The sequence below is a fragment of the Gigantopelta aegis genome, chromosome 3 (assembly GCF_016097555.1).
Source record: "Gigantopelta aegis isolate Gae_Host chromosome 3, Gae_host_genome, whole genome shotgun sequence".
NCBI classification, from domain to species: Eukaryota; Metazoa; Mollusca; class Gastropoda; order Neomphalida; family Peltospiridae; genus Gigantopelta; species Gigantopelta aegis.
The window spans coordinates 81,416,446-81,433,644 of NC_054701.1; the positions used below are offsets into that span (position 1 = coordinate 81,416,446).

Here is a 17,199-nt window from a genome sequence, read left to right on the forward strand (position 1 = left end):
TGGGTTAAGTCCCGCCCTTCCCTGCACAGACAGCTGATGTTTAACTATTTACTGACTGTCACTTACAGCATGGGTTAAGTCCCGCCCTTCCCTGCACAGACAGCTGATGTTTAACTATTTACTGATTGCCACTTACAGCATGGGTTAAGTCCTGCCCTTCCCTGCACAGACAGCTGATGTTTAACTATTTACTGATTGTCACTTACAGCATGGGTTAAGTCCCGCCCTTCCCTGTACAGAGAGCTGGTGTTTAACTATTTACTGATTGTCACTTACAGCATGGGTTAAGTCCTGCCCTTCCCTGCACAGAGAGCTGGTGTTTAACTATTTACTGATTGCCACTTACAGCATGGGTTAAGTCCCGCCCTTCCCTGCAAAGACAGCTGATGTTTAACTATTTACTGATTGCCACTTACAGCATGGGTTAAGTCCCGCCCTTCCCTGTACAGAGAGCTGATGTTTAACTATTTACTGATTGCCACTTACAGCATGGGTTAAGTCCTGCCCTTCCCTGTACAGAGAGCTGATGTTTAACTATTTACCGATTGTCACTTACAGCGTGGGTTAAGTCCCGCCCTTCCCTGCACAGACAGCTGATGTTTAACTATTTACCGATTGCCACTTACAGCGTGGGTTAAGTCCCGACCTTCCCTGCACAGACAGCTGATGTTTAACTATTTACCGATTGTCACTTACAGCATGGATTAAGTCCTGCCCTTCCCTGCACAGAGAGCTGATGTTTAACTATTTACTGACTGTCACTTACAGCATGGGTTAAGTCCCGCCCTTCCCTGTACAGAGAGCTGATGTTTAACTATTTACTGACTGTCACTTACAACATGGGTTAAGTCCCGCCCTTCCCTGTACAGAGAGCTGATGTTTAACTATTTACTGACTGTCACTTACAGCGTGGGTTAAGTCCTGCCCTTCCCTTCACAGACAGCTGATGTTTAACTATTTACCGATTGTCACTTACAGCGTGGGTTAAGTCCCGCCCTTCCCTGCACAGACAGCTGATGTTTAACTATTTACCGATTGCCACTTACAGCGTGGGTTAAGTCCCGCCCTTCCCTGCACAGAGAGCTGATGTTTAACTATTTACCGATTGTCACTTACAGCGTGGGTTAAGTCCCGCCCTTCCCTGCACAGACAGCTGATGTTTAACTATTTACCGATTGTCACTTACAGCGTGGGTTAAGTCCCGCCCTTCCCTGCACAGACAGCTGATGTTTAACTATTTACTGATTGCCACTTACAGCATGGGTTAAGTCCTGCCCTTCGCTGCACAGAGAGCTGATGTTTAACTATTTACTGATTGTCACTTACAGCATGGATTAAGTCCTGCCCTTCCCTGCACAGAGAGCTGATGTTTAACTATTTACTGATTGCCACTTACAGCATGGGTTAAGTCCCGCCCTTCCCTGCACAGAGAGCTGATGTTTAACTATTCACTGATTGCCACTTACAGCATGGGTTAAGTCCCGCCCTTCCCTGCACAGAGAGCTGATGTTTAACTATTTACTGACTGTCACTTACAGCATGGGTTAAGTCCCGCCCTTCCCTGCACAGACAGTTGATGTTTAACTATTTACTGACTGTCACTTACAGCATGGGTTAAGTCCCGCCCTTCCCTGCACAGACAGTTGATGTTTAACTATTTACTGACTGTCACTTACAGCATGGGTTAAGTCCTGCCCTTCCCTTCACAGACAGCTGATGTTTAACTATTTACTGATTGTCACTTACAGCATGGGTTAAGTCCCGCCCTTCCCTGCACAGACAGCTGATGTTTAACTATTTACTGATTGCCACTTACAGCATGGGTTAAGTCCTGCCCTTCGCTGTACAGAGAGCTGATGTTTAACTATTTACTGATTGTCACTTACAGCATGGATTAAGTCCTGCCCTTCCCTGCACAGAGAGCTGATGTTTAACTATTTACTGACTGTCACTTACAGCATGGGTTAAGTCCCGCCCTTCCCTGCACAGAGAGCTGATGTTTAACTATTTACTGACTGTCACTTACAGCATGGGTTAAGTCCCGCCCTTCCCTGCACAGAGAGCTGATGTTTAACTATTTACTGACTGTCACTTACAGCATGGATTAAGTCCCGCCCTTCCCTGCACAGACAGCTGATGTTTAACTATTTACTGACGGTCACTTACAGCATGGGTTAGGTCCTGCCCTTCCCTTCACAGACAGCTGATGTTTAACTATTTACTGACTGTCACTTACAGCATGGGTTAGGTCCTGCCCTTCCCTTCACAGACAGCTGATGTTTAACTATTTACTGATTGTCACTTACAGCATGGGTTAAGTCCTGCCCTTCCCTGCACAGACAGCTGATGTTTAACTATTTACTGATTGTCACTTACAGCATGGGTTAAGTCCTGCCCTTCCCTGCACAGACAGCTGATGTTTAACTATTTACTGATTGCCACTTACAGCATGGGTTAAGTCCTGCCCTTCCCTGCACAGACAGCTGATGTTTAACTATTTACTGATTGCCACTTACAGCATGGGTTAAGTCCCGCCCTTCCCTGCACAGACAGCTGATGTTTAACTATTTACTGATTGCCACTTACAGCATGGGTTAAGTCCCGCCCTTCCCTGCACAGACAGCTGATGTTTAACTATTTACTGATTGCCACTTACAGCATGGGTTAAGTCCCGCCCTTCCCTGCACAGACAGCTGATGTTTAACTATTTACTGATTGCCACTTACAGCATGGGTTAAGTCCCGCCCTTCCCTGCACAGACAGCTGATGTTTAACTATTTACTGATTGCCACTTACAGCATGGGTTAAGTCCCGCCCTTCCCTGCACAGACAGCTGATGTTTAACTATTTACCGATTGCCACTTACAGCATGGGTTAAGTCCCGCCCTTCCCTGCACAGACAGCTGATGTTTAACTATTTACCGATTGCCACTTACAGCATGGGTTAAGTCCCGCCCTTCCCTGCACAGACAGCTGATGTTTAACTATTTACTGATTGCCACTTACAGCATGGGTTAAGTCCCGCCCTTCCCTGCACAGACAGCTGATGTTTAACTATTTACTGATTGTCACTTACAGCATGGGTTAAGTCCCGCCCTTCCCTGCACAGACAGCTGATGTTTAACTATTTACTGATTGTCACTTACAGCATGGATTAAGTCCCGCCCTTCCTTGCACAGAGAGCTGATGTTTAACTATTTACTGATTGCCACTTACAGCATGGGTTAAGTCCCGCCCTTCCCTGTACAGAGAGCTGGTGTTTAACTATTTACTGATTGTCACTTACAGCATGGATTAAGTCCTGCCCTTCCCTGCACAGAGAGCTGATGTTTAACTATTTACTGATTGTCACTTACAGCATGGATTAAGTCCTGCCCTTCCCTGCACAGAGAGCTGATGTTTAACTATTTACTGATTGCCACTTACAGCATGGGTTAAGTCCCGCCCTTCCCTGTACAGAGAGCTGATGTTTAACTATTTACTGACTGTCACTTACAGCATGGGTTAAGTCCCGCCCTTCCCTGCACAGACAGTTGATGTTTAACTATTTACTGACTGTCACTTACAGCATGGGTTAAGTCCCGCCCTTCCCTGTACAGAGAGCTGATGTTTAACTATTTACTGACTGTCACTTACAGCATGGGTTAAGTCCTGCCCTTCCCTTCACAGACAGCTGATGTTTAACTATTTACTGATTGCCACTTACAGCATGGGTTAAGTCCTGCCCTTCGCTGTACAGAGAGCTGATGTTTAACTATTTACTGATTGTCACTTACAGCATGGGTTAAGTCCTGCCCTTCCCTGCACAGAGAGCTGATGTTTAACTATTTACTGACTGTCACTTACAGCATGGGTTAAGTCCCGCCCTTCCCTGCACAGAGAGCTGATGTTTAACTATTTACTGACTGTCACTTACAGCATGGATTAAGTCCTGCCCTTCCCTGCACAGACAGCTGATGTTTAACTATTTACTGACTGTCACTTACAGCATGGGTTAGGTCCTGCCCTTCCCTTCACAGACAGCTGATGTTTAACTATTTACTGATTGTCACTTACAGCATGGGTTAAGTCCTGCCCTTCCCTGCACAGACAGCTGATGTTTAACTATTTACTGATTGCCACTTACAGCATGGGTTAAGTCCCGCCCTTCCCTGCACAGACAGCTGATGTTTAACTATTTACTGATTGCCACTTACAGCATGGGTTAAGTCCCGCCCTTCCCTGTACAGAGAGCTGATGTTTAACTATTTACTGATTGCCACTTACAGCATGGGTTAAGTCCTGCCCTTCCCTGTACAGAGAGCTGATGTTTAACTATTTACTGATTGCCACTTACAGCATGGGTTAAGTCCTGCCCTTCCCTGCACAGACAGCTGATGTTTAACTATTTACCGATTGTCACTTACAGCGTGGGTTAAGTCCCGCCCTTCCCTGCACAGACAGCTGATGTTTAACTATTTACCGATTGCCACTTACAGCGTGGGTTAAGTCCCGCCCTTCCCTGCACAGACAGCTGATGTTTAACTATTTACCGATTGCCACTTACAGCGTGGGTTAAGTCCCGCCCTTCCCTGCACAGACAGCTGATGTTTAACTATTTACCGATTGCCACTTACAGCGTGGGTTAAGTCCCGCCCTTCCCTGCACAGACAGCTGATGTTTAACTATTTACCGATTGTCACTTACAGCATGGATTAAGTCCTGCCCTTCCCTGCACAGAGAGCTGATGTTTAACTATTTACTGACTGTCACTTACAGCATGGGTTAAGTCCCGCCCTTCCCTGTACAGAGAGCTGATGTTTAACTATTTACTGACTGTCACTTACAGCATGGGTTAAGTCCCGCCCTTCCCTGTACAGAGAGCTGATGTTTAACTATTTACTGACTGTCACTTACAGCATGGGTTAAGTCCTGCCCTTCCCTTCACAGACAGCTGATGTTTAACTATTTACTGATTGTCACTTACAGCATGGGTTAAGTCCCGCCCTTCCCTGCACAGACAGCTGATGTTTAACTATTTACCGATTGCCACTTACAGCATGGGTTAAGTCCCGCCCTTCCCTGCACAGAGAGCTGATGTTTAACTATTTACCGATTGTCACTTACAGCGTGGGTTAAGTCCCGCCCTTCCCTGCACAGACAGCTGATGTTTAACTATTTACCGATTGTCACTTACAGCGTGGGTTAAGTCCCGCCCTTCCCTGCACAGACAGCTGATGTTTAACTATTTACTGATTGCCACTTACAGCATGGGTTAAGTCCTGCCCTTCGCTGCACAGAGAGCTGATGTTTAACTATTTACTGATTGTCACTTACAGCATGGATTAAGTCCTGCCCTTCCCTGCACAGAGAGCTGATGTTTAACTATTTACTGATTGCCACTTACAGCATGGGTTAAGTCCCGCCCTTCCCTGCACAGAGAGCTGATGTTTAACTATTTACTGACTGTCACTTACAGCATGGGTTAAGTCCCGCCCTTCCCTGCACAGACAGTTGATGTTTAACTATTTACTGACTGTCACTTACAGCATGGGTTAAGTCCCGCCCTTCCCTGCACAGACAGTTGATGTTTAACTATTTACTGACTGTCACTTACAGCATGGGTTAAGTCCTGCCCTTCCCTTCACAGACAGCTGATGTTTAACTATTTACTGACTGTCACTTACAGCATGGGTTAAGTCCCGCCCTTCCCTGCACAGACAGCTGATGTTTAACTATTTACTGATTGCCACTTACAGCATGGGTTAAGTCCCGCCCTTCCCTGCACAGACAGCTGATGTTTAACTATTTACTGATTGCCACTTACAGCATGGGTTAAGTCCTGCCCTTCCCTGCACAGACAGCTGATGTTTAACTATTTACTGATTGTCACTTACAGCATGGATTAAGTCCTGCCCTTCCCTGCACAGAGAGCTGATGTTTAACTATTTACTGACTGTCACTTACAGCATGGGTTAAGTCCCGCCCTTCCCTGCACAGAGAGCTGATGTTTAACTATTTACTGACTGTCACTTACAGCATGGATTAAGTCCCGCCCTTCCCTGCACAGACAGCTGATGTTTAACTATTTACTGACTGTCACTTACAGCATGGGTTAGGTCCTGCCCTTCCCTTCACAGACAGCTGATGTTTAACTATTTACTGACTGTCACTTACAGCATGGGTTAAGTCCTGCCCTTCCCTGCACAGACAGCTGATGTTTAACTATTTACTGATTGTCACTTACAGCATGGGTTAAGTCCTGCCCTTCCCTGCACAGACAGCTGATGTTTAACTATTTACTGACTGCCACTTACAGCATGGGTTAAGTCCCGCCCTTCCCTGCACAGACAGCTGATGTTTAACTATTTACTGATTGCCACTTACAGCATGGGTTAAGTCCCGCCCTTCCCTGCACAGACAGCTGATGTTTAACTATTTACTGATTGCCACTTACAGCATGGGTTAAGTCCCGCCCTTCCCTGCACAGACAGCTGATGTTGAACTATTTACTGATTGCCACTTACAGCATGGGTTAAGTCCCGCCCTTCCCTGCACAGACAGCTGATGTTTAACTATTTACTGATTGCCACTTACAGCATGGGTTAAGTCCCGCCCTTCCCTGCACAGACAGCTGATGTTTAACTATTTACTGATTGCCACTTACAGCATGGGTTAAGTCCCGCCCTTCCCTGCACAGACAGCTGATGTTTAACTATTTACCGATTGCCACTTACAGCATGGGTTAAGTCCCGCCCTTCCCTGCACAGACAGCTGATGTTTAACTATTTACCGATTGCCACTTACAGCATGGGTTAAGTCCCGCCCTTCCCTGCACAGACAGCTGATGTTTAACTATTTACTGATTGCCACTTACAGCATGGGTTAAGTCCCGCCCTTCCCTGCACAGACAGCTGATGTTTAACTATTTACTGATTGTCACTTACAGCATGGGTTAAGTCCCGCCCTTCCCTGCACAGACAGCTGATGTTTAACTATTTACTGATTGTCACTTACAGCATGGATTAAGTCCTGCCCTTCCCTGCACAGAGAGCTGATGTTTAACTATTTACTGATTGCCACTTACAGCATGGGTTAAGTCCCGCCCTTCCCTGTACAGAGAGCTGGTGTTTAACTATTTACTGATTGTCACTTACAGCATGGATTAAGTCCTGCCCTTCCCTGCACAGAGAGCTGATATTTAACTATTTACTGATTGTCACTTACAGCATGGATTAAGTCCTGCCCTTCCCTGCACAGAGAGCTGATGTTTAACTATTTACTGATTGCCACTTACAGCATGGGTTAAGTCCCGCCCTTCCCTGTACAGAGAGCTGATGTTTAACTATTTACTGACTGTCACTTACAGCATGGGTTAAGTCCCGTCCTTCCCTGCACAGACAGTTGATGTTTAACTATTTACTGACTGTCACTTACAGCATGGGTTAAGTCCCGCCCTTCCCTGTACAGAGAGCTGATGTTTAACTATTTACTGACTGTCACTTACAGCATGGGTTAAGTCCTGCCCTTCCCTTCACAGACAGCTGATGTTTAACTATTTACTGATTGTCACTTACAGCATGGGTTAAGTCCCGCCCTTCCCTGCACAGACAGCTGATGTTTAACTATTTACTGATTGCCACTTACAGCATGGGTTAAGTCCCGCCCTTCCCTGCACAGACAGCTGATGTTTAACTATTTACTGATTGCCACTTACAGCATGGGTTAAGTCCTGCCCTTCGCTGTACAGAGAGCTGATGTTTAACTATTTACTGATTGTCACTTACAGCATGGGTTAAGTCCTGCCCTTCCCTGCACAGAGAGCTGATGTTTAACTATTTACTGACTGTCACTTACAGCATGGGTTAGGTCCTGCCCTTCCCTTCACAGACAGCTGATGTTTAACTATTTACTGATTGTCACTTACAGCATGGGTTAAGTCCTGCCCTTCCCTGTACAGAGAGCTGATGTTTAACTATTTACTGACTGTCACTTACAGCATGGGTTAAGTCCCGCCCTTCCCTGTACAGAGAGCTGATGTTTAACTATTTACTGACTGTCACTTACAGCATGGATTAGGTCCTGCCCTTCCCTGCACAGACAGCTGATGTTTAACTATTTACTGACTGTCACTTACAGCATGGGTTAGGTCCTGCCCTTCCCTTCACAGACAGCTGATGTTTAACTATTTACTGATTGTCACTTACAGCATGGGTTAAGTCCTGCCCTTCCCTGCACAGACAGCTGATGTTTAACTATTTACTGATTGCCACTTACAGCATGGGTTAAGTCCCGCCCTTCCCTGCACAGACAGCTGATGTTTAACTATTTACTGATTGCCACTTACAGCATGGGTTAAGTCCCGCCCTTCCCTGCACAGACAGCTGATGTTTAACTATTTACTGATTGCCACTTACAGCATGGGTTAAGTCCCGCCCTTCCCTGCACAGACAGCTGATGTTTAACTATTTACTGATTGCCACTTACAGCATGGGTTAAGTCCCGCCCTTCCCTGCACAGACAGCTGATGTTTAACTATTTACTGATTGCCACTTACAGCATGGGTTAAGTCCCGCCCTTCCCTGCACAGACAGCTGATGTTTAACTATTTACCGATTGCCACTTACAGCATGGGTTAAGTCCCGCCCTTCCCTGCACAGACAGCTGATGTTTAACTATTTACTGATTGCCACTTACAGCATGGGTTAAGTCCCGCCCTTCCCTGCACAGACAGCTGATGTTTAACTATTTACTGATTGTCACTTACAGCATGGGTTAAGTCCCGCCCTTCCCTGCACAGACAGCTGATGTTTAACTATTTACTGATTGTCACTTACAGCATGGGTTAAGTCCTGCCCTTCCCTGCACAGAGAGCTGATGTTTAACTATTTACTGATTGCCACTTACAGCATGGGTTAAGTCCCGCCCTTCCCTGTACAGAGAGCTGGTGTTTAACTATTTACCGATTGCCACTTACAGCATGGGTTAAGTCCCGCCCTTCCCTGCACAGACAGCTGATGTTTAACTATTTACCGATTGTCACTTACAGCATGGGTTAAGTCCCGCCCTTCCCTGCACAGACAGCTGATGTTTAACTATTTACCGATTGCCACTTACAGCATGGGTTAAGTCCCACCCTTCCCTGCACAGACAGCTGATGTTTAACTATTTACCGATTGCCACTTACAGCATGGGTTAAGTCCCGCCCTTCCCTGCACAGACAGCTGGTGTTTAACTATTTACTGATTGTCACTTACAGCATGGGTTAAGTCCCGCCCTTCCCTGCACAGACAGCTGGTGTTTAACTATTTACTGATTGCCACTTACAGCATGGGTTAAGTCCCGCCCTTCCCTGTACAGAGAGCTGGTGTTTAACTATTTACTGATTGCCACTTACAGCATGGGTTAAGTCCCGCCCTTCCCTTCACAGACAGCTGATGTTTAACTATTTACTGATTGCCACTTACAGCATGGGTTAAGTCCTGCCCTTCCCTTCACAGACAGCTGATGTTTAACTATTTACTGATTGTCACTTACAGCATGGGTTAAGTCCCACCCTTCCCTGCACAGAGAGCTGGTGTTTAACTATTTACTGATTGCCACTTACAGCATGGGTTAAGTCCCGCCCTTCCCTGCACAGAGAGCTGGTGTTTAACTATTTACTGATTGCCACTTACAGCATGGGTTAAGTCCCGCCCTTCCCTGTACAGAGAGCTGGTGTTTAACTATTTACTGATTGCCACTTACAGCATGGGTTAAGTCCCACCCTTCCCTGTACAGAGAGCTGGTGTTTAACTATTTACTGATTGCCACTTACAGCATGGGTTAAGTCCCACCCTTCCCTGCACAGAGAGCTGGTGTTTAACTATTTACTGATTGCCACTTACAGCATGGGTTAAGTCCCACCCTTCCCTGCACAGAGAGCTGGTGTTTAACTATTTACTGATTGCCACTTACAGCATGGGTTAAGTCCCACCCTTCCCTGCACAGAGAGCTGATGTTTAACTATTTACTGATTGCCACTTACAGCATGGGTTAAGTCCCACCCTTCCCTGCACAGAGAGCTGATGTTTAACTATTTACTGATTGCCACTTACAGCATGGGTTAAGTCCCGCCCTTCCCTGTACAGAGAGCTGGTGTTTAACTATTTACTGATTGCCACTTACAGCATGGGTTAAGTCCCGCCCTTCCCTGTACAGAGAGCTGGTGTTTAACTATTTACCGATTGCCACTTACAGCATGGGTTAAGTCCCACCCTTCCCTGTACAGAGAGCTGGTGTTTAACTATTTACCGATTGCCACTTACAGCATGGGTTAAGTCCCACCCTTCCCTGTACAGAGAGCTGGTGTTTAACTATTTACCGATTGCCACTTACAGCATGGGTTAAGTCCCACCCTTCCCTGCACAGAGAGCTGGTGTTTAACTATTTACTGATTGCCACTTACAGCATGGGTTAAGTCCCGCCCTTCCCTTCACAGACAGCTGATGTTTAACTATTTACTGATTGCCACTTACAGCATGGGTTAAGTCCTGCCCTTCCCTTCACAGACAGCTGATGTTGAACTATTTACTGATTGTCACTTACAGCATGGGTTAAGTCCCACCCTTCCCTGCACAGAGAGCTGGTGTTTAACTATTTACTGATTGCCACTTACAGCATGGGTTAAGTCCCGCCCTTCCCTGTACAGAGAGCTGATGTTTAACTATTTACTGATTGCCACTTACAGCATGGGTTAAGTCCCACCCTTCCCTGTACAGAGAGCTGGTGTTTAACTATTTACTGATTGCCACTTACAGCATGGGTTAAGTCCCACCCTTCCCTGCACAGAGAGCTGGTGTTTAACTATTTACTGATTGCCACTTACAGCATGGGTTAAGTCCCACCCTTCCCTGCACAGAGAGCTGGTGTTTAACTATTTACTGATTGCCACTTACAGCATGGGTTAAGTCCCACCCTTCCCTGCACAGAGAGCTGATGTTTAACTATTTACTGATTGCCACTTACAGCATGGGTTAAGTCCCACCCTTCCCTGCACAGAGAGCTGATGTTTAACTATTTACTGATTGCCACTTACAGCATGGGTTAAGTCCCGCCCTTCCCTGTACAGAGAGCTGGTGTTTAACTATTTACTGATTGCCACTTACAGCATGGGTTAAGTCCCGCCCTTCCCTGTACAGAGAGCTGGTGTTTAACTATTTACCGATTGCCACTTACAGCATGGGTTAAGTCCCACCCTTCCCTGTACAGAGAGCTGGTGTTTAACTATTTACCGATTGCCACTTACAGCATGGGTTAAGTCCCACCCTTCCCTGTACAGAGAGCTGGTGTTTAACTATTTACCGATTGCCACTTACAGCATGGGTTAAGTCCCACCCTTCCCTGCACAGAGAGCTGATGTTTAACTATTTACTGATTGCCACTTACAGCATGGGTTAAGTCCCACCCTTCCCTGTACAGAGAGCTGGTGTTTAACTATTTACCGATTGCCACTTACAGCATGGGTTAAGTCCCACCCTTCCCTGTACAGAGAGCTGGTGTTTAACTATTTACTGATTGCCACTTACAGCATGGGTTAAGTCCCACCCTTCCCTGTACAGAGAGCTGATGTTTAACTATTTACTGATTGCCACTTACAGCATGGGTTAAGGCCAGAAAGCGAGCCAAGTAAGCTGGTTCTTGTAGAACTTTCCCAGACTGAATATCTTCCCAGATCTGAAAATTATACAAAGAGGAGTTCATTAACAAAACTTCTGAAAGAAACTGTCCCGAGTCTGTTACTAAATTGTAACATCAAGCACGAATCCAGGATGTTTTGTGGGAGTGGAGTCCAAAACTACTTATATATACATGAGAACAAATAGGAAAACAAAATTGTGCTTATTATTAAGCTCTTAATAATGACTTTTAAAAAAGGAGTTGGATGCGGGAGGGGGCGAAAGGGAGAGTTTTCACCAAATAAATATTCATTTCCTTTCCTAATTTCATTGCATTTTTACAAATTAAAACCCATTCATAGTCCATTCCTTGACATGGTGAAGAGTCTTGTATGTCTCAATGACCCAGAGAGCTACACCAATGGGAACTCCGGCTTCTGCTGGATGCACTGGTGACCCAAGCTGGTAGAATAGTGAGAATCTAGACTGATATGGACCAAAGGTGAGATAACTCTAACAGACACTGTGGGTGCTGTTGTCAAAAGTATTGGTCCACAAGTCACACAGTGCCTATAATACACTACACTACAATACCATGCATCAACAGCTTTTGTGATTATAAAACTGATATAAATTTGGTGATTAAATTTCATGTTAAGAAAACAATATGTTATTGTTTACTTGTTTGCCTTCAGTGTCCAGAAGTTCTTTTTTATCACACTCCTTAAACTTCTGCAAAGTGTTTGTGTTGTGAAGAGTTCCATGGGCCAGAAAAAAACGAGGCGTAATTGTAGGGTCACTGAAAGTTAAAAATAGATCAGTATGTACTAGAACATGTATGTGTTTGTTAGGATAAAATATATTTCAAAACCTTTTAATGTAAATGCATATGTGGAAATTATTCTAATAGTCTAGTTTTAATCATGTTTTAACCCACTGTTTTATTGAAATGCTTAACAAATAAATACTAAAGCTAGTTTGAGAAAGAACCATTAGGAGACAGCATTTGAAATAAGCACCTGTCTGTTTGTCCTGAAAAGTGATAATGTGCTAGGACAAACAAATTCAGGACTAGTACGTTCTGGCACTCATCAAATTCACCAATTGCGAATTTCAAAAACAATTGGCGAATTTTATTTTAATTCTGCAAAATAATTTCATATAATAATTGATATTTTGTTACAAAATAACTGGGGGGTTTCTGCAATCTTTGAAGTTTAACAGATAATTTGGCGCAATTGTCTGCTGACCCAGAGCTAGCCCTGAAATGTTACCTCAATGGTTGTCCTATGGAAAAGTTAAAATTTTAATAGCAGTTTCATTTTGAGCAGTCAAAAACATCATCCTTGTACCTTAATTAAACAAACCATTTATTTGGACAGGTGAAAATACATGTATTGACAGTCAAGTAGCTTTGTAGATGTACTTGTCCAGTGGCCTAGTGAAAGGAAATGTTTTATTGAATGATGCACTCAGCACATTTTATTTATGGTTATATGGCATCGGACATATGGTTAAGGACCACACAGATATTGAGAGAGGAAATCCACTGTCGCCACTTCATGGGCTACTCTTTTCGATTAGCAGCAAGGGATCTTTTATATGCACCATCCCATAGACAGGATAGCACATACCATGACCTTTGTTGTACCAGTCGTGGTGCACTGGTTGGAACGTGGCCTATATACTTTGTATAAGTGATACCTCATTTGCACACAAAATCCTAATCATTTACTTATAAGTCACTTATACTTGAAAAGTATTAACAACTTATACATCACTTATAAGTGAAAAATATCCGTAAGGGCTAGTGAACAATTTGTCTTTATTTCTATCACTGGATCAACACATTTAGATACATGTAGCGGGTGTTCTTTAAGACCATATTTCAGAATTACCAAATATTTGACATCCAATAGCCGATTTATTATTAATCAATGTGCTCTAGTGGTGTTGTTAAATAAAGGGGGGTTATCATGTTTGATATATGACAAACCTTTATGGGGAAATGAGCAAGATGTTTGTCAAGTGAAATGCTTTCTCTCTAGAATTTATAATTAAAAAAACAACATGAAAATATAAAAAGAAAATCCTGTTGTCAAATTATGTAACACATAAACAGTGACAGAGAAAGTGGAGTGTGTATATCTTCATAATTATTACATAATTCTAGAGGGTTAAATGGTTTCAGCACAACAAAATGTTACATGGGTTGTTTTTTTAAAATAAAAAATGACATATTTTGAATTAATTAGTAATAGTTGATATACCATACCTGTCAAAAGCTGAAAAGTCAACAGACAGACGGGGAGTCATTCCTGGTGGATCTCCTGAAAATAAATATAACTTAATTTATATCCTTTCTGTCATTCAAACTGTAGGAACAATTACCATTAACATTTTTTGTCATTCAAACTGTAGGAACAATTATTATTAACATTTTTTATAACTGATTACAGATTTTTATAATCAGTCATCACATTGGTAGACTCTGGACAAGTAATCAATTTTCAGTTATAATCAATTATTGGAACATCACTAACCCCCAGTTAAGAATGTCATCTACTCACAGATTTTGAAATTATATTTGCTTAATTATAGCAAAATGGATTTCCAGCTAATACTATAGGCTAGTATAGGCCCTACACAAATTAACAAAATAATGTTATCAAATACTGAACAGGGCATAGAAGGATAAACCAATCAAGGAAATATTAATTTAAACTACATCAGCTGACAATATTTTACACTATCATAATGAGTAAGTATTGTTGTTTTATTCATTTACTAACAAATGTTTTTACAAAATGTACATAAAAAATTGAAAACTTTTAATTTTATTACTTCCAAAAGAGTTTTCCTTTTCCTTTTAAGTAAACTAGAATTACTCAGTAATCGACAAAACACTTAAAGTGGATGCCGATATGGTGTATAAATAGTTAATGCACTGCAATAAGAATTCCTCAATTAACACTTTAAATTAACAGACAGTGACACTACCGTAGTTCATCAAGATAAACGTTTATTGCTGTGCCATAACGTTTATCAATTGCATCGAATTTTCCATTTGCAATCACGATTTAATAAATCAGGCATATGTGCTTTATTTAAGAGCCTCAACACATACAACAACATATTTTAATAAATTTTAGACTAAAATTTTAATTACAATACCTTTGGTAACCTTTCCAGGATTAGATGTTTGAAGATGACACATTTTCACATTTAAAAATTATTTTTATCCTGGCACATCGAAAATGCGGAATGAAAATATGGCAGAATGACAATTATTTGTATCAAACATTTTATGTACAGCCAATAAAAAGAAATATTTCGGAACTGAATGGAACTGATTATTCATTTTGTTATTTTTGTTTCTATATATGTGCTTTGTGTGGGTTGCACTATAAGCATTATTAATATGTATGCCATTAAAGGTTGTTGTTGTTTGTTTATTGTAGGGGGTATTATTATTTTTTATTATTATAAAAAAAAAAAATTATTGTCAGTACAGGTCATTACTTATTTTACGGCTTTCATTTATTTACTTTTTTAAAACTTATTATTAATGAGGGTCAACTCAAACAAGAGCCTTATGTGTTGGAAAGTTGCATACCCGGACCACCAACACATACTGACACTTTAGCAAATGAAGAACGCGTAATTTTAGAGTTAATAAAAAAACATGATTATTCCTGCTAACTTGGGGCAGCCATTTTATTTAGTTTTTGTGACGTCTGGTGGGATAGCTTGGGGTGAAGTGACGTCAGCTCCTGTATGTACAGTGTAAACAAAAGCAGTAATTTTCGACACAGCGCTTTTCTTTGATCAACCCGACTTGTAAAACAGCATAAATTACGTAATAATATAATAAACTACTTAACTAAATATATTTCAAGTTGCATTAACGGAACAAAATGGGGTTATAGTATTTTTCTCTGTTAAATAATCCAAAAGAAAAATGTACACTATTAGGCCTACTGATACGCTATGTTGGGTGCAAAGACGACAACCCACGATACCCAAGTGATAATTTTCTTTTCTTTGGGACTACGTAATTGGTCAGTTCTGTGGTTTTAGATGGAAAAGTCTACTTAATCAATAGTTTTACAGAACTATTTACAGTAATAAACTATGTCCATTACCATTTTAGGGATGACTGGTAATATTCCACAATACCGGTATGTATTTTTGTGTCTAGACAGCGTCAATTAATTGGCTTGTCTGGTTACCAATCAAATACACACCTGCCAATCAGGAATCACAGGTAGAAGCAACTAACAACATAGACCAATTAACTAAGAAAACACTCTGTGTAGCATTTCCGTGCGTAGGTTAATACATGGACAAAACATTGTTAATTATTTCAACTTGTTATGTAGCCACTTTGACAATGGTATTTTATTTTGTATTGAAAAATTATATATATAGTGCTGGATATACTTATTGCTGGCTTACTGGGATGTGTATTATTACAGAACATTGCAATGTATGACTATTTATCATCCCGCAAAAAACAGGTAGATTGTGTTTCTCTAGTTCTAAGGCTCATTCCTGACGTTACGTGTTAAGTAGGGCGTACTCACTGAGATGGTACAAAATGGCTGCGCCCGTTATATATAATAGCCGTCACATTTAACCGTTTTATTAATTAACTATACGATTATACTTGTTGATATTAAGCAATAATGTGCATTATATATCGTTGAATATGCATACCAGGCCAAATGCCTTAATTGTCCCTTTCTTTAAGTCCCTTTGGACTATTCTCTGGTGTACACGCATGTATTTCATGAATGACTGTAAACACTTTGGATGTTCTAAACAATAAAATATAACCAACGTCTGATTTTAATTATTAAAAACGACTCTAATAGTGAAAAATACGCCAGAGTGTCTAACAACTAAAGTATTAATCAAAATTATACCCAGGTGATTTTCCAGTCTTATATATTATTTATGAAAATCTCTGGAATAAAAACCATAAAAATGTGTTAGTATTATTATGACCTGTTATGGTATTCAAATAACTGGTAAAAAAAACAACAACTATAAATGACCTGTTATAGATAGAAATATGAGATGTATTTACAATTTTGCTGCAAAACATATGTAAATTGAAACATACTATAACACCCAGGTTAATATTGATAGCAGAAATAATATACCTATCCTTTCCAATACAATGAAGATCAATATACTGCTTTGTCAGATTAAGATTTGAACAAATTATTTATTAGCACATTGATTATATGGACACAACAGAAGTCATTTTGTTGTTAGCAAATGTATATAATTATTTTAGTTATTTGATTTAATATGCTGGACTGCTATGTATTCTTACACTTGGTACTTGAGACCACCCCTCTGCTTAGCTTAGTACTTGTGATTTCACCTGTCAGGTGTAATCAATATCAACCTGGGTGTTATAGTCTGTTTTAAATTACATATGTTTTGCAGTAAAATTATAAATACATCTCATATTTCTATCTATAACAGGTCATTTATTGTCATTTTTTGTACCGGTTATTTGAATACCATAACAGGTCATAATAATACTGAC

The 17,199-nt window shown here is 41.7% G+C and overlaps 1 protein-coding gene across 1 annotated transcript in view; it reads right to left on the reverse strand.

Annotated features, from left to right (window-relative positions):
* LOC121369155 (ubiquitin-like modifier-activating enzyme ATG7) overlaps positions 1 to 17,199 on the reverse strand; it is a 40,188-nt gene that overhangs the window by 22,651 nt on the left and 338 nt on the right. The window contains exons 2-4 of the mRNA XM_041494041.1: positions 13,912 to 13,966; positions 12,318 to 12,435; positions 11,617 to 11,694 (exon numbers count right to left, since the gene is read on the reverse strand). Coding sequence (XP_041349975.1) covers positions 11,617 to 11,694; positions 12,318 to 12,435; positions 13,912 to 13,966 — 251 coding nt within the window. The remainder of the gene's footprint in view (positions 1 to 11,616; positions 11,695 to 12,317; positions 12,436 to 13,911; positions 13,967 to 17,199) is intronic.